This window comes from Crinia signifera, chromosome 7, assembly GCF_055691185.1.
Source record: "Crinia signifera chromosome 7, ASM5569118v1, whole genome shotgun sequence".
NCBI lineage: Eukaryota > Metazoa > Chordata > Amphibia > Anura > Myobatrachidae > Crinia > Crinia signifera.
In genome coordinates, this window is record NC_139223.1 from 19,043,404 (window position 1) to 19,067,593 (window position 24,190).

Genomic DNA, 24,190 nt, shown 5'->3' on the forward strand with positions numbered 1-24,190 from the left:
TCAATGCCTTCGCGGCCTAATGAGGTGACCAGCATATCACAGCCTAATGAGGTGACCAACGCCTCGCGGCCTAATGAGGTGACCGACACCTCGCGGCCTAATGAGGTGATCAATGCCTCGCGGCCTAATGAGGTGACCAACGCCACGCGGCCTAATGAGGTGACCGACACCTCGTGGCCTAATGAGGTGACCAACGCCACGCGGCCTAATGAGGTGACCGACACCTCGCGGCCTAATGAGGTGACCGACACCTCGCGGCCTAATGAGGTGACCGACACCTCGCGGCCTAATGAGGTGATCAATGCCTCGCGGCCTAATGAGGTGACCAGCATATCACAGCCTAATGAGGTGACCAACGCCTCGCGGCCTAATGAGGTGACCGAAACCTCGCGGCCTAATGAGGTGATCAATGCCTCGCGGCCTAATGAGGTGACCAACACCTCGCGGCCTAATGAGGTGATCGACGCCTCGCGGCCTAATGAGGTGATCAATGCCTCGCAGCCTAATGAGGTGATCAATGCCTCGCGGCCTAATGAGGTGACCAACGCCTCGCGGCCTAATGAGGTGACCAACACCTCACGGCCTAATGAGGTGATCGACGCCTCGCGGCCTAATGAGGTGATCAATGCCTCGCAGCCTAATGAGGTGATCAATGCCTCGCGGCCTAATGAGGTGACCAACGCCTCGCGGCCTAATGAGGTGATCGACACCTCGCGGCCTAATGAGGTGACCAACGCCTCGCAGCCTAATGAGATGACCAACACCTCACTTCCTAATCAGGTGACCATTGCCTCGCGGCCTAATCAGATAGCCAACACCTTGCAGCATAATGAAGTGACCAACGCCTCGCGGCCTAATGAGGTGACCAATGCCTCGCAGCCTAATGAGATGACCAACACCTCACTTCCTAATCAGGTGACCATTGCCTCGCGGCCTAATCAGATAGCCAACACCTTGCAGCATAATGAAGTGACAAACGCGTTGCAGTCTAAAGAGCTGATTAACGTATTGCGGCCTATTACACAATATCACACAAAACCCCTTATCCCTTGGAACGGTTAATTTCGCAAAGGTGAGACGAACCATTTCCCTTTGCGGAAGCGATTCCCGCACTGTATTTGTATAATCTGCATATGAATTTTGTGGAAGTTATAGTCTATAAATAGAGATGGGATGACGACGGTGCCAACTAATTCTGCTCCGCAGCATGTTGGCACATAATAAGGGAGAAAATAACTGGGGGAATTCCACGCCGGAAACTAAAGGACAAATTCCAGGGGAGAAACAGGCAAACCCAGCCAACCAGATGCCGAATGAGGCAACTATTTTATATAATAATCCTGGGTGAATATTAGCATTTTAGGGCCGGGTGGGGTTTGGCGGGTCGCGACATTGGCACCTCGGGTAATGGGCACTATTGGTTTAAAGCTGCACAGACACCAGCATTAGCTCGAAGACATTAGATCAGGATTCAATGACACCACCCAAACACAGCCACTGTGCGTCCCACTCAGCCTCTTATTGGGCGATTCAATTAGCCGTGGGACTGACCACAGTGATTTAGGGTCCGGGATAACTGTCCAGCAATTACCGGCCACTGTAACATCACGCTAGCTCTCGGGAGGGTGCAAACAGAAATCCACGTTTAACTGCACCCCCCAGGGCTAGCCGTGGGCTTACAGCTGGCGATAAATGCCTAGCTTGGGGTCTCAAACCCTTCAGTAGGTCCCACGGATAAGGGAATCACCCATTTAAATTTAAAGTGTCTAAAAATAATAAAAGATGGTCACAACGCCCCGCCCCCATTACCGCCCACGGCCTGTCCATCAATCTGCGTACAAATTTGAATCATTAAGGTCGGGACGCGTGAGCAGCTCCTCTACCTCAGGGCAGCGTCCAGTGCTGGCTGGAAAATAAAATCGTGAAAAACGCATGTCGACCTTTTGCCAAAGTCGACCCAGTGCGCGTCAACCTAGAGTGTCTACCTATCATCTGGATACCATCCTGCAGGTACAAGTGTCAGTGTCAAGACGCAACAGGCGTTATTACCAGGAAGTGAGGCCTTTCTCAGGCCTTGCGCAGGTAGACGCAGGGACGTACACCTGGGGAGGACTTAGCGCCATCTGCAGACGAGCGGCAGGCAGAAGACACAGCCGCGCCCGCGCCCACCGCCTGCATTCCTAACCAGCCATCGGAAATCTATCAGGATCCCACTAGAGTCACTAAAAAGTTTAAAAGTTATTTAAAACTTAATAAGAAAAAAAAAAAAAGTTGTCAACTTCGGCGGTTCCTGCATCGCAGCTGACGTAACTGATACCCCCAGCAGCGTGCGCAGGAAATAAATCAGAACACTTTAAGGAAAGTCACTGTGTCGCATTGATTTTTTTCCTTTAAGTAAATGGACGGGGGGGGGGGGGGGGGGGCAGCTGGAACAATCTTCATTTACAAAAGCGATAAAAGACATGTAAGTGGAAGGGCGGTTATGTAAGTGACAGGCAGCAAGTGTGTACAGTAGCAGCGTAGCCCCTATCCCAGCATATATAAATATATCTCTATACATATAACAATTATGGACAGGTGACGGAAATAACTTGAATGGATTTAAAGGAGGGGGACAGACGAGAGACTGCCAGGATGGGATCCTAGGGGAGGGACAACCTCTGGGTCTTCTTACAAGCTTGTCCCAGGATTTGAGTGACAGGCCAGTGTGTGTGTGTGTGTGTGTGTGTGTGTGTGTTACACGCCTACAAATCTCATCACAAGTCAGCAAAAACAAAAAACCAAAGAGGGTCTCCTTTCTGCCGAGGACTGGACGGGAGGGGGTGGGGGGGGGACAAGGCATAAGGTGACATCAATCTTCCCCTTGGCCAATCCCAGTACCAGCCAGGGGTCCAGTACCAGCTCGGGGTGTGGTCTCCCGAACTCCCTTATAAGCACCTCTCCAGCAAAGTCTTTCTCTGACAGCTTCTGTGTGGGGTCCAGGGTAAAGGTGTTCCAGTCTCCTGCTAAGGACAGAGTGCAGGAGATGAGCTGTTGAGCCAAGGTTTGGGCTCTAAAGGGACGATCCAACAATCGGCTGCAGAAGAAGGGGGGGGACACCGGCCCATCGTAAAAGACTCTGTCGACCACAAGAGGTGGGGGGGGAAGAAGAGGTTTCTTTATCTTTAAGGACGAGGCGAGCCCTTTTGCGGCAGGGCTGAGAGGCAACAAGAATGGAGAACGCGCACACCAAAACCACGGAGGAATCTCTGGCCTATTTTGGGGTCAATGAAAACACGGGTCTGACTCTCGATCAGGTCAAGAAGAACTTTGATAAATTTGGACCCAACGGTATGTTGCAAACCCCATGTTATAATCTTGTTGTGTGGCCCCCTGGGAACCTTTTCCAAACTGCATCTCTACAGGGAACAAAAGTACGCGGATGGCTTCAGAGGGTCTACTTGTGCCCCCATCTGCCCCCCTACATCCCCTGGCCCTATTGCCATTAACTCTGATATTAGCAACCAGTCTATCGCCTGTGGTGGCCATAGCGATATACACCATAGTCACATGATCACCTGAGGACACTGACGCACCTGGACACATAGCTTGGATGTATTGTAAAATGACTAACACTCCACTTGTTAATGCACTTGTACTGTATAAAAGGTCATACTGTATATATATAATGCAGGCATGAGGTATGACCCAATTACTGTATTTCATTGAATTCAGGGAATTCAAACTTCCAAAATATTGCAATACTTTGTGTGCAACTTTATATATCGGTAATGGCAAATGGTATATGGGACATAGGGGGATATACTGTAAATGGTGAGACAACCATCGTGGTAAGATACAGCGATATCACTTTTGGTTGCAGCCTACCGGTGATGAGACTGGGTATAGCCAGGAACGGCCGCTGTAAGCAGAACTGCGATTTGCTGTAATGAATTGCAGGTTTAGGGAAGTTGTGGCTATCTATTGGTACAGTATATGGGCTACATATGGCAGAGGTAATATGGGCAAGGCAGGATGGGTCGCATCGCAGGGTCAGGGAGCCTAGGGACCATGCCAGGGGCTGTGGGGGTGACAGAGGCTGGCAGCCCCCCCGTCAATAGGCCCTATGTCAGTCTCTCACACGTCTGACTGTATGAGTGAGGCACTTTGCATTGGAAGTCAGGACATCTGTTCTCTGCCTCTTATCTCCTTGCTGTGAGTGTCTCCGGCAGTGTCTGCACTGAGCAGAGGACAGACCCTGTGGTGCATGTGGGTGACACACGCTCGGTATATATAGAACAGAGGAAGAGGATTAGGGGGTTGTACACAGAGTGAGGTGCTTTATTCTGCAGCCAGGGTGTTTTCCTCACACACACACCAGCGTGGTCCCCAGCACTGTTAATGCAGGCTGCTATGATTATCTTTTACATGTCCCAGTGGGCGATGAGGGAATCTCTGTAAATGTCACATTCCAGCAGGAGAGGCCCAGAGCTGGACAGCCGCAAGGGCTGTGCAGAGCAGTGCGTATGGTTATGGGGCCTGGCTGTAGCTGATGGAGTGCATTATCATCTGTGTATATACTGTACGCATTATCATATATATGTGTGTGTGTGTGTGTGTGTGTGTGTATACATATATGCATACACACATAAATTGATGTAGATATATAGGTACTTGTGTAGTTTCACGGGGCCACGCCAGCATGGTGCCGTGCTACTTCTGGGTTCAACACTCGGCAAACTATCTAAAATAAAGTAACTTAACTCCATGCCAACGTGGATAGTTCCTAACCCCACTATCCACGTTGGCATGAAGTTGATTTTAGATAGCGTGGTGAGCGAAGCGAGCCCCACAAGGGGACTCAGACGCACAGCACCATGCTGGCGCCGTGAAACTACACAAGTACCGATATATTTTATATCATTATCATTATTTTATATATATATATATATATGTGTCTAGTGTCCGTGAGTCTCCGAAACACTGCCATCTGCTGGCAGAGACTGAAACTACATCTCTTTCTCACACATGCACAAACACAGAAGGTAGCAGACTAGCTTTCGAAGCTTTTGCTTTGAGCGGGCTTACTAGTGTGTGTGTATATATATACACTGGTATAAGTTGATCCATGCCGGACTGGAGATGCTGGGAGACATATATGAACACCGTGGCACAAACATACTCTGCATTCCATGTGTTATGTATAGATGTGTGCGATGTACATATTAGGTGTCAGGTACAGTACAGTGCCACACATACTGTACATGTAAGAGGCCGTACAGGTACAGAAATCCCCCCCCCCCCCCCCCCCCCCCTATACGTTGCAGCCCAGATGGCTCCTCACATGGCAGACGCTGGGTATTTTAGTACTGGGGTATTAGATCCAGCCGGTGATGTCACTCTCCTTATACAGACATCTCAGCCGTGTCCTTGAAGAGCGCCCTGGGTCTGCAAACTGCTGAGAGACGAGATCCTCTCCATGGTCTTCCCAATCTCAATGTCAGCCAGTGTTCCCCAAAATACATCACACAATAAGGCATGCATCGCTATATATAGACATATTCATACTGTCGCTGGACGTCTAAATTTAGAGCCTTGACTTACATTTTGTAATATTAAGTTGCATTTAAAGGCACAATTCCTGTCAGACCGTCACTATTTGGCCAAATTACTGCTTTTACTGCGGAACTAAAGGAAGACATTTTATTTATTACCAATAACCCATTTATTGGGCTCCTGTCCTGCCAGCTCGGTCCCTTCCCCCCTTATTACTGCACCCACCATCCCTACATAACCCCCAGCAAGAAGCCTATGCTCTTCCCTAGCCATCTCCCTCCCATATCTGCCTTACTGACAGGAGAGTCCGGCAGCGAGGGGGTTACAGGGCACCTCAGGGTACATGAGCCTGTTGGCCGCTGTTACGCGGAGTGGTGTAAGATAGATGTCAGAGTGCATTCTGTTCCCTGAGAACTGGGACCGTACATAGTATCTGCGTGACACCGGCTGACAGCAGGATTTATGGAGCTGCCACATAACCTCCAGGACCCCTATCACATGCACATCACCAGTAACATTGTCACTGAGACCACACGTTGGCATTGTCGCTCGTCGCGATTATCCCTGGCGCCCAGCAGCGAGGTACGCCACGCCCGGCGATCTGCTAATGGTTTTTCCATACAGTCGGCAATAAATAAATAGGTTTTCCTGGTTTGGTTCCCTCTGTCGGAGTCTAGAACAAATTGGATCCAACTTTCATGTCTTTCTTAAATGCAATTTTTAAGGTAATAGCCTCAAAGGTCTCCGTTCCTTTCTGGGTTCTGGGTCCCCCTAATTCCATTGCTAATGTCCTGTTTTCTATTATCCACTAAGGTACTTTGTGCATAAGACTACTCAGCACGGAGACACCACAACATACTGCAAAATGCTGCACTGCAGTGCACTCTGCCAGTGCGCAGCCTGCGATTAGGTGTCGGATAAAGGAGATGTGGGGGTCACTGTAATTCTTAGGCCATGGTCGCTTTGTGTCCGATGTGAGCTATGTTATACAGAAAGTGTCCGTTTACAGAATGCCCTTTTAATATGATAAATGCGGCTGAAACGAGGGACCAGTGTTCCCCATGTGAAACATTACACAAAAGATGTCTGCCATGTGGAAACGCACGCTTACAGACCATGAAAACAATTATATAGCGATGGCGGTGCCATGTGCCGCAAATCATCTTCAAGGTTAACTAAAAGTTTCCAAGCCCTACATGACCAAGGCCCAAGGTCCCTGACGCAGCCTCTGATTCCATACTGTCCCACCAGATTACTGCCATCTGCAGATGAAGGACTTTTAGCAGTACCTAGGATCCCCCATAATTCATCTGGGGGTCGAGCTTTTAGCCAAGCTCTGGAACTTACTTCCCCGCACAGTTCGAGAGACCCGCACTCTAGAATCCTTCAAAAATAGACCCAAGGCTTTCCTGTTTACTCAAGCATTTCCGTAATTCCCATAAGTATTGTTTCTGAAAAGCTTTTCTGTACTTCATTGTTCCTGTACTGTATTACATTCATTCTATCTGTTAAGCGCCTGAGTCCTATTGGAGAAAGAGCCCTATGTAAATACAATTAGTATTTTTAGTAGTAATCGGCTGATAAGGATCAATACTAATTACGTTTTCTCTCTTTTTTTCTGCCCCTTCCATGGCCCAGAGCTTCCAGCAGAAGAAGGTATGTACCATTCCTTACTACAGAAATGTATATATAGGGGGCACGATTGCTGGGGACACCTGTGCGCATGCAGCGCAGCGTGTGAGTATTGTACAGGTCATTGTGTGCCAGCTGACAATCACGGACCTCTTATCTTCCCACTACAGGAAAGTCCATCTGGGAGTTGGTGGCGGAGCAGTTTGAAGATCTCCTGGTCCGAATTCTGCTGCTGGCTGCGGTCATTTCATTCGTAAGTACGCAGAAAAGTCCACAGCGGGCGGCAAGGGCTGGGGCTGATCCACTCATGAAACCGGACACAAATTGCACCACACGTCAATAATAATAAGCTAATTGCTGACTGAGAAGTCATTAGCAAACGCTGCTGTGCCAGGGGCACCAAAGCCAAGCTGTGTTTTCTGAGCCAGCATTTTACAGACAGGAGGAGATAAAGGAGGGGAACTCTTATGGTGCCCATACACTAGTAAGATTTATCTTCAGATCTGGCTGGTTGGAACAAAAACATGGTTATGGATGAGTGACAGTTTGTCAGTTTTCCAGCATTTCCAAGCACATGGTCAACTGTCATTTGCTCTCATCCATAACCATGTTTTTGTTCCAACCAGACAGATCTGCAGATAAATCTGCACGTGTATGGCCACCTTTAGGGGTAAATGTACTAAAACGTCTAAAAATGAAAATAGACTATGTTGCCAATATCAACCAGCCTCTATTGCAGGCATGTCCAAACTGTGAGATGCTCCAGCTGTTGTGAAACTACACATCCCAGCATGCCTTGCCATAGTTGTAGCATTCCCTAATAGCAAAACTATGGCAAGGCATGATGGGACTTGTAGTTTCACAACAGCTGGAGGGCCATAGTTTGGACATGCCTGCATTACTGCATCCATCCTAGAAAATGATAGACAGGATCTTTAGTAAAACCTAGCAATACTAAGTTAGGAAGGGGGGGGGGGGTTATGGGGTAAAAACATTAAAACTGCAGGGTTTCCCCTCATGTTGTTTTTTTAGGGGAGACAGCTAGTCACATAGGGGCAGAATGTATTAAGCCTGGAGAAGAGATAAACTGGAGATAAAGTGAAAGGAGATAACGCACCAGCCAATCAGCTGTGTTTGAAATATGACAGTTGGGAGTTGATTGGCCGGTGTGTTATCTCCTTTATCCCACTTTATCTCCAGTTTATCTCTTCTCCAGGCTTAATACATCTGCCCTATAGTGTCTAATGATCTCAAGGCACCCTAACTGTCCAGGTTTTAAGGATATCTATGGCTAAGCACCAGACTTGCCTACCCTCACGCAAATTGGGTCCCCATCCCAGCCCCCCGGTAAGGTGGACAAGTCTCCCGCATTTTCCCTACAGCCCCGGCTCCCCCCTTCCCCGCGGTTTAAAGCTCCGAATTTCGCGGGTCCTTGGGGAGGGGGCGGGGCTAAAATGACGTGATTCACGTCATTTTAGCTCCGCCCACCATCCACGGACCTGCAAATTGATGCTGCTGCCGGTTATGGGGGCGGGGCTTAGTGACATCAGCCTCGCCCCTCCCGGAGAGGAGTTTTAAAAAGTCTGTAAGTATGCTAAGCACATATGGTTAAAACAAAATGACTGAGATACTAATCAATTCACCTGTGCTCAAGCATAGATAGCCATCTGGCAAATAGCTGACACAGACTGGTTGGGGCGGCTACTTCACTTCGCCTCTCTCTAATTTATCAAGCTTTGATCATTGATAAAGTGGCGAGTGATAAGCAACCAGCCAATCAGCTCCTAACTGTCATTTTTCAAACACAGTCTATAACATGACAGTTAGGAGCTGTTTGGCTGGTTGTTTCTCAGTCGCCACTTTATCACTTTTGAAAGCTTGATACATCTGGCCCCCAAGGCTTGTTACTTCTCCCCTAATACATAGGACAGGAAGGTGTCTGAGAGGAAATGACAGTGTTCATAGGTTTTCCCACCAGGCGATCTCACACCTCACGCCTCTGGGGCGTGTTTAGTGAGGTTATCCACTGTCAGTCAATATGCAAAACAAACCAATGGGAAATGAGTTAGCATGGGCCTGCTGTGTCATATCAAGGCAATTGGGAGCAGTCAGGTAAAACTGGCATTGGGGAGTATGGCCTGTGGAACAAGTACTCTGACCAGCACAAGTACCACCGTTCCTATATAGACCAGATCAGGCCAGAATACACTGTACCCATCACATCAATGATATGAAAATGGGTCAATGCGGCCGATTTGCCCATTTAGCAGGATTATTGCACAAATCTATAAAAGTGGCTGATATACTGATGTATATATTTGAGTGTGTATCACACAGGAAGATGCATACAATCAATGCACTAAGTTATATTATTATACCGTATGTACATCACAGAGGGAAAAACATGCATTCTTATGGTTTTCTTATGTACATTTCCCCCCACTGCAGTGGTGAGGGTCCTAGTCTAGGTGCACTCACTGGGCCTCATTCATATTTGGAAGCGAAAAAGCCAGCAACGTAGTGTCTTAGTGTAACAAACCATGTTATATATTTTTCTGTTCAGGGTAAATACTGGCCGCTTTTGCATGTAGCCCACAGGGGCTAGACATCTTTACTCTTACACTGGAATATAGATCTGAGTTTGAACACCCCCCTCAATCTATCTATCTCTCTCTGCACCTGTTACATCTGCCCCCCTGCAGTGCACCATGGTTTTGCCCAGTTGCTTGCTTGTTTGCTTTTTCTCACAATCATCAATCAGGCCCATTGTGACAAGCCAGTGACCGCGGCTATCAGTCAGGTACCGGGGATATTCTCAGGCACTCGCTGGCTCTTCTCATACAGTACCCAGGCGGGCGAGTGTCAGGCAGATGACCCCGTTCCCAGCAATGCTGATAGATACTAGGATACTGAATGGAGGTGTCTGGGAAGTCAGAGCATCAGTCAGAGCTTGGACAGTGTCAGCTAACACCGCTTCCTATCAGTAGCCCAGTCCTTATCGAGTATATTCCCAGCATAACCCTGCAGCACAGGGACAGGCACAGGTGGCCGCCCTGCTGGTGCTGTCCCTATCCACGTCTCGTGCACCCCTATATACCAGGCAGATGGATAACAAATCCAAGCAGCCAGAATCATCCAGTAAGGCAGGCATGTCCAACCTGTGGCCCTCAAGCTGGTGTGAAACTACACATCCCAGCATGCCTTGCCACCGTTTTAGCATTCCCTAATAGCAAAACTGTGGCAAGGCATGATGGGACTTGTAGTTTCCCAACAGCTGGAGGGCTATAGTTTGTACACGCCTGCAGTAAGGTAACCTAGGTTCCAGCCTAGGCCCGAGTTAGCGCAGAGAGACCAGAATTACTCTCACTTGGGGAAATGGTTTAAACCGAGTGCAGAAATTGCTAAATAAGAAGTGGATTCTGATTGGTTACCCATAGCAACACCCCAACGTCAATAACTCCCATCTTAGTAAATACAATGCAATTGATAAATGCCAGCCAGTTGCTATGGGCAACCTCTCTCTTTAAAAGGCTTGATACATCTCCCCCAGAAATTGTACATTTCCCAGTCACCATAGCGTTATGCGGATAGCAATTCATTTACAATGACCTGCCGTAGTCTATAGAACGATCAGTTGACCGCTAGTGGTTGCTATCGGCAATGCCTCCACCTATCCTCTTTCGAAGGCTCCTCAAAAGTACTTTCCTTGGTTTTATTACACCCCTTGCTGGGCAAAGGCGCTTATTACGGAGAACACATGCAGAACACATGATACCGGCCTCCGCGAACGAGTTAACACGGCTCCAGCCCTGACCTTTTCTTTTCCCGATGAGCCGCACATTCTGCAGGTTAAATTTGTCTTGAAGATAACTCTACCCGGCCAGTGGCCAGCTCAAGTGTCTGACAGCTGCTGGGACACTGCAGAATGAGGCCCAGAGACAGAGAGAGAGAGGCTGGGAGAGCGAGAGGAGGTCAGGGAGAGAGAGAGGGTGCTCCTTGCTGTCTCTGAGTGACAGCCCCGGGTGGCTGTGTGCGTTTTGCGAGAGCACGACAGCTGCGTGAAGCATGAGAAGGCCCCATAAAATAGCTGTAAATCTACCTCGGTGTAACCCAAGAGGCTGTGTATAATGACAGGAGGTTCTGCAGCAGGTGCAGGGTACACAGACAATAACCTATATACGCTGCTAGGATCTCTCCGATCGCTCTGGGGCTTGTACTGCTTGCAGGTTACGCTGTATTCATGCTGTAGAACACCCTATTTTCTCTGTGTGGAAATGTAACAAGACCTAGAATGTCACTCACATGTGGTCTCTGCGTTTCAGGTGCTCGCCTGGTTTGAGGAAGGTGAAGAGACCATCACCGCCTTTGTGGAACCATTTGTTATCCTGTTGATCCTTATCGCTAACGCAATTGTAGGAGTCTGGCAAGTAAGTATGCCTTTGTCCCTACAGGAGTATACCTTGGGTTCTACTGCTGCTGATTAGATTGTGGAGTTTCCTGGGCGCACTGACAGAATTGCAGAGGTCCAGATATGCGGAGATCCAAATCCTGGAATTGTACAGTTGGTATACGTTAGAGCAGGGGTCCTCAAACTATTTGGTCTGGGACCCCATCACCGAATAAAAAAAAAATTACAGGACCCCAACAAGTTACTGCTGAAGGTCCTCACATCACAGCATTGTGGAGGCACAGGGTGATGGGAGGAGTCTGATATACCATAACCCATCACATCACAGCATTGTGGAGGCACAGGGTGATGTGAGGAGTCTAAAATAACAGACAATTCAACAGACTTTTCGGACTCCTTGAATCACAGCCTGATGGTCAGCAACATGGAGGCGCGACCCCATGCATAGAAGGTCGAGAGCCACTTTGGGGTCAGGACCCACAGTGTGAGAACCACTGCGTTAGAGCTAACACTGCTTATTGTTATATAGACCCCCATTGGGTTTCTTTATTATTTAGTTTGCTTTGTAATGATTCTATGGTAGTTTCTGTAGAAGAGGGTGATTTTTAAGTTTTGCCTTAAACTCCATTTTGTCTATAAAAGTTGCTACTTTTATACAGTTATGGTATAATGTTGCCCCCAAATCAGTATCTTGCCTAAGGCGGGGGGGGGGGGGGGGGGAGGGGGAGGGGTCCTGCCTATTTTGAGAGTCTTGTGCAGGCCTGATTAGTATGAATATTTAAAGATGCAATTTAGGTATATAGATGCGTCCTCAGTCACCTAGCGCCTAGCGCGAGACACACGGTGCCGCTCTCACACTGAGGGGCAGATTTAATAAGCTTGTTGAAGTGATAAAGTGTCTGGTTTTTATCACCGGCCAATCATCTCCTACCTGTCATTTTTCAAACCAAGCCTGTAACTTCACAGGTAGTAACTGATTGGCCGGTGATAAAAACCAGACACTTTATCACTTCACCGAGCTTAATAAATCTGCCCCTGTGATTGGTGTAGCGTACCATCTTTTTCTTTACATTTTGCATCTTACTCGCATCATATATGCAGCGAAACCCGTCTCACTGTGTATCAGAGACACCGGACTGCAACTTTAACTGCACCTCAATTCGTTTTAAACAAGTACAAAGTTGCAGATGACGCACAGTGGAACTTGGCGTGAGAGACAGCATGGGCGTACTTTGTATACAGATCGCACACAGATATAGCAACATCCCATGTGAAATAAAACACATCCCATCTTAGTAAATTTCCCCCGAAATATGTATATCCCAATTGAATAGAGATTTTTTTTTTAAGCAATTTGTTTTCGCTGCAATACTTAAAACATCAACAATGACCATTGATTAGTTCACAACAACGGGATATTCTCCAGGTCGGTCAGTTCCAGGATGACCACTTATTTGTATACACACAATCACGTCTTTATAAGAGTTATGGATACAGAATAAAATGTGGTGCAAAACGACTGTTCTTTAAAATGTCGCAATGTGCGTTAATGCATCTTAGCATTATATCCCTAATAAAAACTCTGTTTGTGACCCTAGGAAAGGAACGCAGAAGATGCCATCGAAGCTCTTAAAGAATATGAGCCCGAGATCGCAAAGGTCTACCGCAGTGACAGAAAATCGGTACAAAGAATCAAGGCTAGAGAGCTTGTACCAGGAGACATTGTGGAGGTGGCAGGTGAGTTGTTATCTCCACAGCCTATAAGTGTTCAGAGCACTGGGACACTGACTCATTATACTCTATACCTATACCATCCAGAGGTCTACCATGTGGTCTATCAAGTTCCTCATGATCCTTCTGTACCATCCAGAGGTCTACCATGTGGTCTATCAAGTTCCTCGTGATCCTTCTGTACCATCCAGAGGTCTACCATGTGGTCTATGAAGTTCCTCATGATCCTTCTGTACCTTCCAGAGGTCTACCATGTGGTCTATGAAGTTCCTCATGATCCTTCTGTACCTTCCAGAGGTCTATCATGTGGTCTATGAAGTTCCTCATGATCCTTCTGTACCTTCCAGAGGTCTATCATGTGGTCTATGAAGTTCCTCATGATCCTTCTGTACCTTCCAGAGGTCTGCCATGTGGTCTATGAAGTTCCACATGATCCTTCTGTACCTTCCAGAGCTCCATCATGTGGTCTATGAAGTTCCACTTGATCCTTCTGTACCTTCCAGAGGTCCATCATGTGGTCTATGAAGTTCCACTTGATCCTTATGTACCTTCCAGAGGTCTATCATGTGGTCTATGAAGTTCCACTTGATCCTTCTGTACCTTCCAGAGGTCTATCATGTGGTCTATGAAGTTCCACTTGATCCTTCTGTACCTTCCAGAGGTCTATCATGTGGTCTATGAAGTTCCTCATGATCCTTCTGTACCATCCAGAGGTCCATCATGTGGTCTTTCATACCTGATTTATATCCTGTAAATCTGAAAGTGTTCAAGATTTAGGTAAAAGATCCCTGTTGTTGTGCATGCCAGAGCTGATTCTGAGCTGGGAGTAAAGCAAAAAGAGCAAGGAACTTAGCAACACCATGCTGGGCTGCAGGGGGTCAGATGTAACTTGTGCAGAAAGAGCTAGATGTGGGAGGGGCTTGTGCCAGCTCAATCCTACATTGCAGTGTACCAATAAAGCTGCCCAGCATTTGTAGGCTACATGCATCCAGTATTCACCCTGCAAGTAACATACGTAATGCCTGGTGTCCATCTTCAACTTGTCTCTCTTTCCTCAGTTGGTGACAAAGTCCCCGCTGATATCAGACTCGTCAACATCAGATCCACCACTCTGCGTATTGACCAGTCCATCTTGACAGGTATGTTGGTTGATTGCTCCAGAATATCTCCTTATCTACTTTAGGCCACCATGTTCCTTCCAATATATGTCTCACTTAAACCTTCTGCCACCCACAGGAGAGTCTGTCTCTGTCATCAAACACACTGACGTTGTCCCTGACCTCAGAGCTGTCAACCAGGACAAGAAAAACATGCTGTTCTCTGTGAGTATCTCTATGTCTGTATCTATATGGCTTTCTGCACTACACTTTCCTTTATTTCTCCTGACTAACTTTTACACGTTACCCAGGGTACCAACGTAGGAGCTGGCAAGGCCATTGGTGTTGTCATTGCCACCGGCGCCAACACTGAGATCGGAAAGATCCGTGATGAGATGGCAGCCACTGAACAGGAGAAGACCCCTCTGCAGCAGAAATTGGATGAGTTTGGTGAACAACTGTCCAAGGTCATTTCCCTCATCTGCGTTGCCGTATGGCTGATCAACATTGGACACTTCAACGACCCCATCCATGGTGGCTCTTGGATCAAAGGAGCTGTTTACTACTTCAAGATTGCCGTCGCCCTGGCTGTGGCCGCTATTCCCGAAGGCATGTCCTCTTTGTTTGTTTGACGCTACCACCTAGTAACACTTCATAATAGGCTTGACCTTGGCCTAACTGGTGCCAGCATGCGCCAAGTATCATACATTATTTCACTGCTGGTCTCTCATCACATACAGGTCTCCCAGCTGTGATCACCACCTGCCTGGCCCTGGGTACCAGGCGTATGGCCAAGAAGAACGCCATTGTGAGGAGCTTGCCCTCCGTAGAAACTCTTGGCTGCACTTCAGTCATCTGCTCTGACAAGACTGGTACTCTGACCACCAACCAGATGTCCGTCTGCAGGGTAGGTTTTCACTACGAAGGGAGTGTGGGCTCAAGGTCAAGCACAAATGACCCATCACTAGATCCTTGTGACACATAGCATTACATAATGAACTAACCAATCTTTTGTTCCACACAGATGTTTGTTATTGATAAAGCAGAAGGTGACACCTGCTCCCTGGCCGATTTCACCATCACCGGATCCACTTATGCCCCAGAAGGAGAAGTGTAAGTCAAAATATTGCCAATTGAGTAGCTCTGCTTCTCGCTAATGACAAATGCTCACCACGCTTCCACTAGCAGATCACTGCAGACTAGGGAACTCCCAGCGCTTGGACACTGTCTGCTCTGATTAATGAGGACCCTACACACTCATAGGTTAAGATCCTGAGCTCACTGACCTTCCATTTCCACATGAACCCCCCATCATTGCTACATCCCAAAATCATCTCATTAATCAATGGACCCTTATGCCATAACATTATCTTCTCTCCCTGCCCTCCTTTTGGATCCATCTTCACTCATGTTTCATTCCTAATTCTCTTTAATGTACAAAGGCGTCTACTGACCCCATAAATCTCCACACTATGGATCACTGTTGCTGTCCTCACTTCCGCATGTCAACGTACCTCTCTTTTACTTCTCCCCTAAACGTCTCTACCTTCTATCTCACATACATCTCTTCCTCTCCTGCCTTCCCCTGTCTCTCTGTGGTGGCCTCTCAGTCAGAAGAACGATAAGCCTGTGAAGGCCGGTCAGTATGATGGGCTGGTGGAATTAGCCACAATCTGTGCACTTTGCAATGACTCATCTCTCGACTTTAACGAGGTAAAAATTAACCGTCCCTCATTGTCACCCCTTCCCGGTGTGGACTGGTCATCTAACACTGACTGCATGCACTAATCATTGTGTGAGTATTCAATTTAAAATACTAAAAACAACAACAATGCCGCCATTACTACAATAAATGTAATATGGCACGTGTGTTAACAAAATGTAAAAGTGTGTCTCCAGATCAGGTGAGAAACATGCATTGTCTGCCAAGGGGGACACAACACCACTATGTAATTTATTGAAGATAATAGGTGACATTGATCAGCGGGGCTACTCTGTGTTCCGTTGGCTAAGGTTATAGATTGTACAGTTGCGGTTCTAGGTTTTCCTACTGGCATGCCTATTATCCTTCAGTTGCCTAGGGGCAGGGCCAGTGTAAGTTTTATCAGCACCCTAGGGTAAGTCTACCACCCCTCTCAATCCCACACTGCCACCAATACTCACTTTCCAATAAAAGTATGGAGGTGGCATCTTAGAAGTCCCACCTGTATTATGAACAACACCTTTATTACGAACACCTGTATTAAGAACAACAAGGATGTTTTCTTCATAGACAATCTTAAGTTTGTGATTAACAGACTCAGTGGTGCTCCCCCCCCTTTCAGATCCCATTGCCAAAGCATGACAATAACTCTTTCCCATCATCCCTAACCTACAAGACCCATCATCAGGGCGTCGGCTGCAAATGTACTAATTGCGTGACTGTGGTGGACCGTTTATGAAACTGCTGCTGCAGACCCCATTGCCTGATCTTTCCTTGTATTGCCCTGCAGTCTAAAGGAGTGTTTGAGAAGGTCGGAGAAGCCACTGAGACAGCCCTGACCACCCTTGTGGAGAAGATGAATGTATTTAACACAGAAGTGAGGAGTCTCTCTAAAGTGGAGCGCGCCAACGCCTGCAACTCCGTAAGTACTAGGAAACGCTCCAGGCGCTGGTATAGACTGGATCGTAATATTCCATTTAACAGCTCATCATAGTGTTGCCCCAACACTTGAAGATATAACCTTCCAATTCCAAGAACCAGTGCCCATCTTCTGACAGACGATGCCAGCTGTCTGCCTGCTATCATTATAGAAAGCTAATTATGTAACAGGCAACAAGCTGGCTGTTGTGTAGCAATAACTCTGACCACACCAGACACCTGCCCTGGACTTGTCAGGTCCAGGAAACCTAACTCCCTTCTAGCAATGTACCCCTTAGTGGTCCCATGTAATGGACTATCCCAGGCACCTGCCAATGCAGTATCATGTACAACATCACCCTGAACCTTGAGAAACTGCTCTGAGAATTCTGCCAATCTGGTTCCATCTCTGAAGTTCTACGAATATTTAAAAAGACAAAGTTGTGCTATAATAAAAAATTAGACAATATAGTATAGAACAATGTTGCGCTAGGGCAGGGGTGGGGAACCTTTTTTGTTCCAAGGGCCCTTGTATGGGGAAAAAATCCTTAGGGGGCCATATGTAAAAAATTCTCTTACAAATTGTCCTGCTGGAGCCGTCCCACGCTCCGGCGGCTGCCGCTGAATAGGACTGACAGTCTCCAGCTGCTGTGGATTAAGAGGAATCTCGCGAGAACTACCGACCGCTCGTGAGAAATCCCCTGTATTTGACTCCCGTCAAAGCCGCCGGGCGGGTGGGCGGGCCACTCAGACTGGCTACAGGGGCCTGAGGTTCCCCACCCCTGGGCTAGGGTATTGCGGGTAACCAATAATGTTTCCTGTATCACTGGGTGCACCTCTATCGTCTGGTTGAGGGTCTGTTGAGTTACTTACTTTAGATACTCAACGACATCTAATTTGTGCCCTAAAACCCATTTTTTGGATGATTACTTTTACCACCTAAGACCCAACCTAAGCCAACGCAACTCTTCCAATCTCACAGGTCATCAAGCAACTGATGAAGAAAGAATTTACCCTGGAGTTCTCACGTGACAGGAAGTCTATGTCAGTATTCTGCACACCCGCCAAAGCTTCACGTGCCGCTGTTGGCAACAAGATGTTTGTGAAGGTAAGATTCGAGCATGGGGCCTCAACATACTGCTCATGTGCCCAAAAAAATCATGAATAAATAGGATGATTAATGTCTTCTAACTCTGTTCATAAAGAAAGTAAAACCAAAAACCTGCTCCTATATCTTCAGACATTATTTCCCACCACTGTGATCCTCCATTTGATCAGCATTGAAAGATTAATTTTAATAGTGTTTGTTTTATTATATAAAAGACACCCAACCCTCTTGTGATGCTATCAATGGAATCTACAATAGCATCTTCCTAGGCTGACACTAAACAACAATAATTATCTTACTGTAAAGAACCCTTCACTGTCCGATCTATGACCACATTCCAGTTTATAGTCTAAAAAGTAATTTTTCAGGTATTTTAAGTATCATTTATAGATGCTCGAGAACGCTCATAATGCACATCTTGTAACGCTGACTATATCTGTTATGTTAATTTTTCAAGTCAACATTTTTTTCCCTCTCCCAACATAAAAGGGTGCCCCAGAAGGTGTCATTGACCGCTGTAACTATGTGCGAGTGGGCACAACTCGTGTACCTTTCACTGCTGCCATCAAGGAAAAGATTTTGACTACAATCAAGGAATGGGGAACAGGCAGAGATACCCTGCGTTGCCTTGCTCTTGCCACAAGAGATACTCCACCAAAGAGAGAAGAAATGAATCTTGAAGACGCCACCAAATTCGCCGAATATGAGGTAATTTTGAAACAGACATGACGTTGCATTACTGAGAGGGATCTAGAGAGCTAGATGGAGAGAAAGACTATAACGTATGTTATCCACTGCCACATGTGGTTATTGCAAACCAAACCATCGTAAGCCAATATTGGAGACTTTGTACTGCACGCACACACCGATTTTTTTAGATTGTTTTTCTTCCCATTAATTACTAAAATCTATTCTACCACAGTGTGACCTGACATTTGTTGGTTGCGTGGGTATGTTGGACCCCCCTCGTAAAGAAGTCATGGGCTCCATCCAGCTTTGTCGTGAAGCCGGAATCCGTGTCATCATGATCACTGGTGATAACAAGGGCACAGCTATCGCCATCTGCCGCCGTATTGGAATCTTCAAGGAGGATGAGGATGTGACTACACGTGCCTTCACTGGTCGCGAGTTTGATGACCTGCCCCCTGCAGAACAAAGAGATGCCTGCAAGAACGCTTCCTGCTTCGCCAGAGTGGAGCCAACTCACAAGTCCAAAATCGTAGAGTTCTTGCAATCCTTCGATGAGATCACAGCTATGGTGTGTACAAATTAATGACATAGGCGTTGTCCCCTGGACGATGCACTCCACTGTGTGTGTGTTTTTGTTCATCTACCCCAATCTACACTCTTAAAAATCTCATCAAAGACACACCTTGATTAAGTTCCACCTTGAATAGAGTAACTGCATGCCAAAGCAAAATTGCAAACCCCCTAACTTGCCCGGTTGTATAACAATCTGTTGATCATCATGATCTGTCTGAGACTTCATATCTTGCTTTTCTCTATCAGACTGGTGATGGTGTAAATGATGCCCCAGCTCTGAAGAAAGCCGAAATTGGTATTGCGATGGGCTCTGGTACCGCTGTGGCTAAGTCAGCCTCTGAGATGGTGTTGGCTGATGATAACTTCTCCACCATTGTTGCTGCAGTAGAAGAGGGTCGTGCCATCTACAACAACATGAAGCAATTTATCCGCTACCTCATTTCCTCCAACGTAGGAGAGGTCGTCTGGTGAGTTTGACCTCTTCCCCAATATTACTTGTCTGAATGTATAGACAACCGTTAAGGTCTCATCACTGGACATATCTCATAGTTCTCTCTTTGCTTACGAAAATTCCTCATTACAGTATCTTCTTGACTGCTGCCCTGGGTCTGCCTGAGGCTTTGATCCCTGTACAACTGCTCTGGGTTAACCTGGTCACAGATGGTCTCCCCGCCACAGCCTTGGGCTTCAATCCCCCAGACTTGGACATCATGGACAGACCACCCCGTAGCCCCAAGGAGCCCCTCATCAGTGGATGGTTATTCTTCCGTTACATGGCTATTGGAGGTGAGGCCAAGTACATTTTATATCATCTACACAGAATAATTAGCTTGTTCTTGATTCCATCATGTTGGAAGCCATTGAGCCGATAGTAACATTATTTTCCTTCCTTGCAGGCTATGTGGGTGCAGCCACCGTCGGAGCTGCTGTCTGGTGGTTCATGTGTGCTGAAGATGGACCTGGAGTGAGCTTCTACCAGTTGGTGAGGACAATACCTTATTTTGCTGTAGTGTCTGTCTTATCCAGTACTGGCCTTTGTGGTATTGTGGTATTTTCATCATCCCAATTTCTCTTCCGTCCCTCAGAGCCACTTCATGCAGTGCACAGAAGACAATCCAGACTTTGAAGGACATGAATGTGAAATCTTTGAGTCCCCGGTTCCCATGACCATGGCTCTGTCTGTGTTGGTCACCATTGAGATGTGCAATGCCCTCAACAGGTAAAAACATGTTGGACCCACCCAGCTTGTCACGTCTCTGTCTTGCATCTCTTTGAACTCCTGTTTTATGATCTTGGTGACTTTCATGCTGACATCTATCAATGTCTTTCCTTCATTTGTACAGTCTTTCAGAGAACCAGTCTCTGATCAGGATGCCCCCATGGGTGAACATCTGGCTGTTGGGCTCCATCTGCCTTTCCATGTCCCTCCACTTCCTTATCCTCTATGTTGACCCCCTGCCTGTGAGTAAAAGTCTCCAGTTAGCCCCTCATAGCAAGGACGCCAGGCTTGACCTTATAATAGATCATCCATATAAACGATTTGTAATCATTTAAAGCAAGAGTTGGCCATGGTGGATAGCTCTAAAAAATCATGTTTATAATGTGAATAATTAATCTGGAAAGACCACACTTACAAAGCCAAACCTAGATGTAACATGTATAGCCTTTGGTTCTAGATAATACTTGATGACGATACTCTGCTAACCAGTGCTTTCCATTCATCAGATGATCTTCAAGTTGACACCTCTGGACGTCACTAAGTGGTTTGTTGTCCTGAAGATTTCCTTCCCCGTCATCCTATTGGACGAACTTTTGAAATTTGTTGCCCGTAATTACCTTGACGGTAAGCAGAACCCCTTTCTTTATTGGTGGATATAGTCTACAAGAGACAAACTTATCAGCCGTTGGAGGACCACAAATATATCCATCAAAAAGTCAAATACAAACCAGCTGGACGTAATACAGAAAGATCTACTCATTCATCCATCCTCCATTCATTTTCTCATATTAATATTATAACTATCATTGTCTCAGACAATTTATCCAGACTTTCCCGAACCAAACAGTGATCGATGAATGTTTTGTGCCGCTATACGAGTACAATATGACGCTGAATACCCTAGGTAACAAACTCTGTTTCAGAGTTAACAGTATCTTAATTAGTATTGTAAGGCTAATTAAGATACATTTGCCAATAAATAGGGAAGACAAATCACTGTTTTTTAGCCTAGTCTGGTTAAGTTATATCATTGACTAATTATATTTTTTCCATTTAAAATGACTGCATTGATTAAACCATGACTTTTTATCCTTTCCCCCAGCATAATCCTTTCCTCACCACTTCCCTGTTCCTGTTTAACAGGTATCCCACTATGTTGCATGACCTGACGCGTTTCGTTTCATTTTGTCTGCATGCCGTTCCATTCCCTTCAGCCTTATTCGACAGCAGGGTATAATTGCAGGACGGACCTGTGTTTCATAACACCACAATGACAGAATATAACTACTAAATAACACTTACTGTATGTATCATTCATCATCAACTACTTCATCATCATCCTCATCATCATCATTACCCCTCCACACTTGCTGGTCAATATCAATTGCATTGTTACGCATTTTCCAGTTTTTAAGGAACAATACAGTAAATAAGTTTTTATAGTATTACAGCGTATGCCGAAGTCCCACAGACCTGTACAGCGACACGCTTACTGATATAGGAGACATTTGTAGCTTTATACGAATCTTACTATAGGACGCACTGTGTTCTGTGCATTAAAACCCTTTTTTCGTTCCCATGTAAGCAGTCATAAAACTACATTGGTAGCAGCTGCTCACGTCGATGTGACTTGCTGAAGGGCCCTCTACTGATCAGCAGTTTCATTGTCAACAACAGGAAGGCTGTGATTGGTTAACCATAGAGGCCACTTCCTATTGGCCAATTAAAGCTTCCACAAAGCGGGAGCTTCAGTACGAGAGATAGCAATTGGCTTCGCCATGAACACGTGGGTCCTGGTCCTTACAGAACTTTGCTAGAACTACAATAAGACATTATACCATTTGGTTGTTCTACTTTGGGTATTTCATACTGTATAATTGACAGATTTTATACACATTAACATTTTCTCCCCATCATCATTATGAATGTCTCATAAATTCATTAGTTGCATTTTTATCCAACATGCCAATCCTTTACACCCACTATGCCCATTAGGATAAACCCAGGGAGAAAACACCAAGGTATACACACAACAGGGGGGGTCAGCATTAGACAGTCCTGTGTGCCTCAAACGTTCACGTAATACAGAAAATGTATTACGTGCGGATGTGTCTGGTTTGGTCTTGTCCAGTTACGTTTATTCCAGTTATTACAATTCTTCTAGTACCCGATTATAAGGTTGCACAAAACAGTCTGGCAATATGCAGAGCTGAGCTATTAGACATTTTATATATATATATATGGCGCTGCTGCAGATATTGGCTCCTGAGAAGCAATGCATGCTGGGTAAGGTACAGGCGATAGAGTACCTCTGCTTGTGGATGTATTTATTGGCGCTGTGAAGGTAAGTGATCCGACAGGTGGTGGTGGAACCAATTGCATTGGATCCATAGTCATTTAAGATGGCTTCGCTAATTTACAAAACCTTTAATAAAAAATGGAGAAAAAATTATAGTAATACAAAAGCCCATTCGTGACCGTAGTAATGGATCCACGATAGATAGATAGATAGATAGATAGATAGATAGATAGATAGATAGATAGATAGATAGATAGATCATTAGATAGGTAGATTGATACAGTAGATGTGTGTATGTGTGCATTTATGTTTTTCTTGTTCCAAGCAACTTATAACCCAATGGACCATTTGATGGGAATCTGCTTGGCGCAAAAATAAATTCTGTCGCATGTCGATACCAGGAGAAAAAGGCCAGATTCGGCTCCAAGATGAAGGTGTCTAACTATTTTTTCTTTCTTTCAACAGATAAAGAAAAATTCCAGTAAAAGGAATTCAGCTTTTTACTGAAATAAATCAGATTTCAGCCCAAATTTTCCATTGAGACTTTCTCTGTAACCATCCCCTCCTAACATCTCATCTTGACTCCCCCCCCCCCCCCCCCCCCCCCGAAAACACATCACTGCCAATACCTCGACCCATCTCCCCAAAGCCCTCACATCCTGGTGTAGCCAAGGTCAGATTGCAAGGGCTGCGTTATCCATGGGCTGTCTTTCTGTTTCCGAGCGCCTTCAAAGTCGTGCTTCCACCAGTAACCCCGTCTCTCGCACTCCCCTCCCTTCTCATGCCCTGAATACTCAGCATACAAATGAAGGAGTATTACCACGCAGCTGGAGAACGTAGCAGGACTCACAATGCATGTCCCACAGAGCCTCCGCCACAACTGAACGTTACAAAGTCGGCGTTTTGAAAATGGCGGAATCACGGCGTCCTGTTCCCAGCTCTCCGAGGGAGTTGCAGCTTGTAGCAAAGATAAAAAAAAATGGAAGTGAGAAAACCAAATGAAAACTGTTCTAGCTATTTATTAAAGTTAAATAATAAGTTAAACTGACATTGGCTTTCGTGTGGTTTGTTCTGCTTTCGGGTAAGGGCGGGGTCTGATGGTCTATGAATTGGATTTTTTTGTTTTTATTTAAGAAAATGTTTTTGTTGCATATATAAAAAGTTAAAAAGTAACATACAAGTGTGGAACAGTGTCATAACCAATGGTGTAGCTAAGTGCAGGGAGTGCAGCTGCTATGGGGCCCAGAGCTGAAAGCGGCCACCTTCCCTGTCACAGTT

At 46.2% G+C, this 24,190-nt stretch overlaps 1 protein-coding gene across 1 annotated transcript; it reads left to right on the forward strand.

Moving 5' to 3' along the window:
* Nucleotides 1-3,212: 3,212 nt before the first annotated feature.
* Nucleotides 3,213-23,495, forward strand: ATP2A1 (ATPase sarcoplasmic/endoplasmic reticulum Ca2+ transporting 1). The gene is made up of 22 exons (XM_083154886.1): nt 3,213-3,330; nt 7,174-7,191; nt 7,338-7,420; nt 11,490-11,594; nt 13,174-13,312; nt 14,365-14,445; nt 14,543-14,628; nt 14,715-15,012; nt 15,144-15,310; nt 15,428-15,516; nt 16,014-16,116; nt 16,896-17,027; nt 18,006-18,131; nt 18,621-18,839; nt 19,054-19,389; nt 19,641-19,861; nt 19,978-20,180; nt 20,291-20,376; nt 20,480-20,613; nt 20,738-20,855; nt 21,120-21,237; nt 23,378-23,495. The coding sequence occupies exons 1-22, from the start codon at nt 3,213-3,215 to the stop codon at nt 23,395-23,397; spliced, it is 3,000 nt and encodes a 999-aa protein (XP_083011012.1). The 3' UTR covers nt 23,398-23,495.
* Nucleotides 23,496-24,190: the final 695 nt, after the last annotated feature.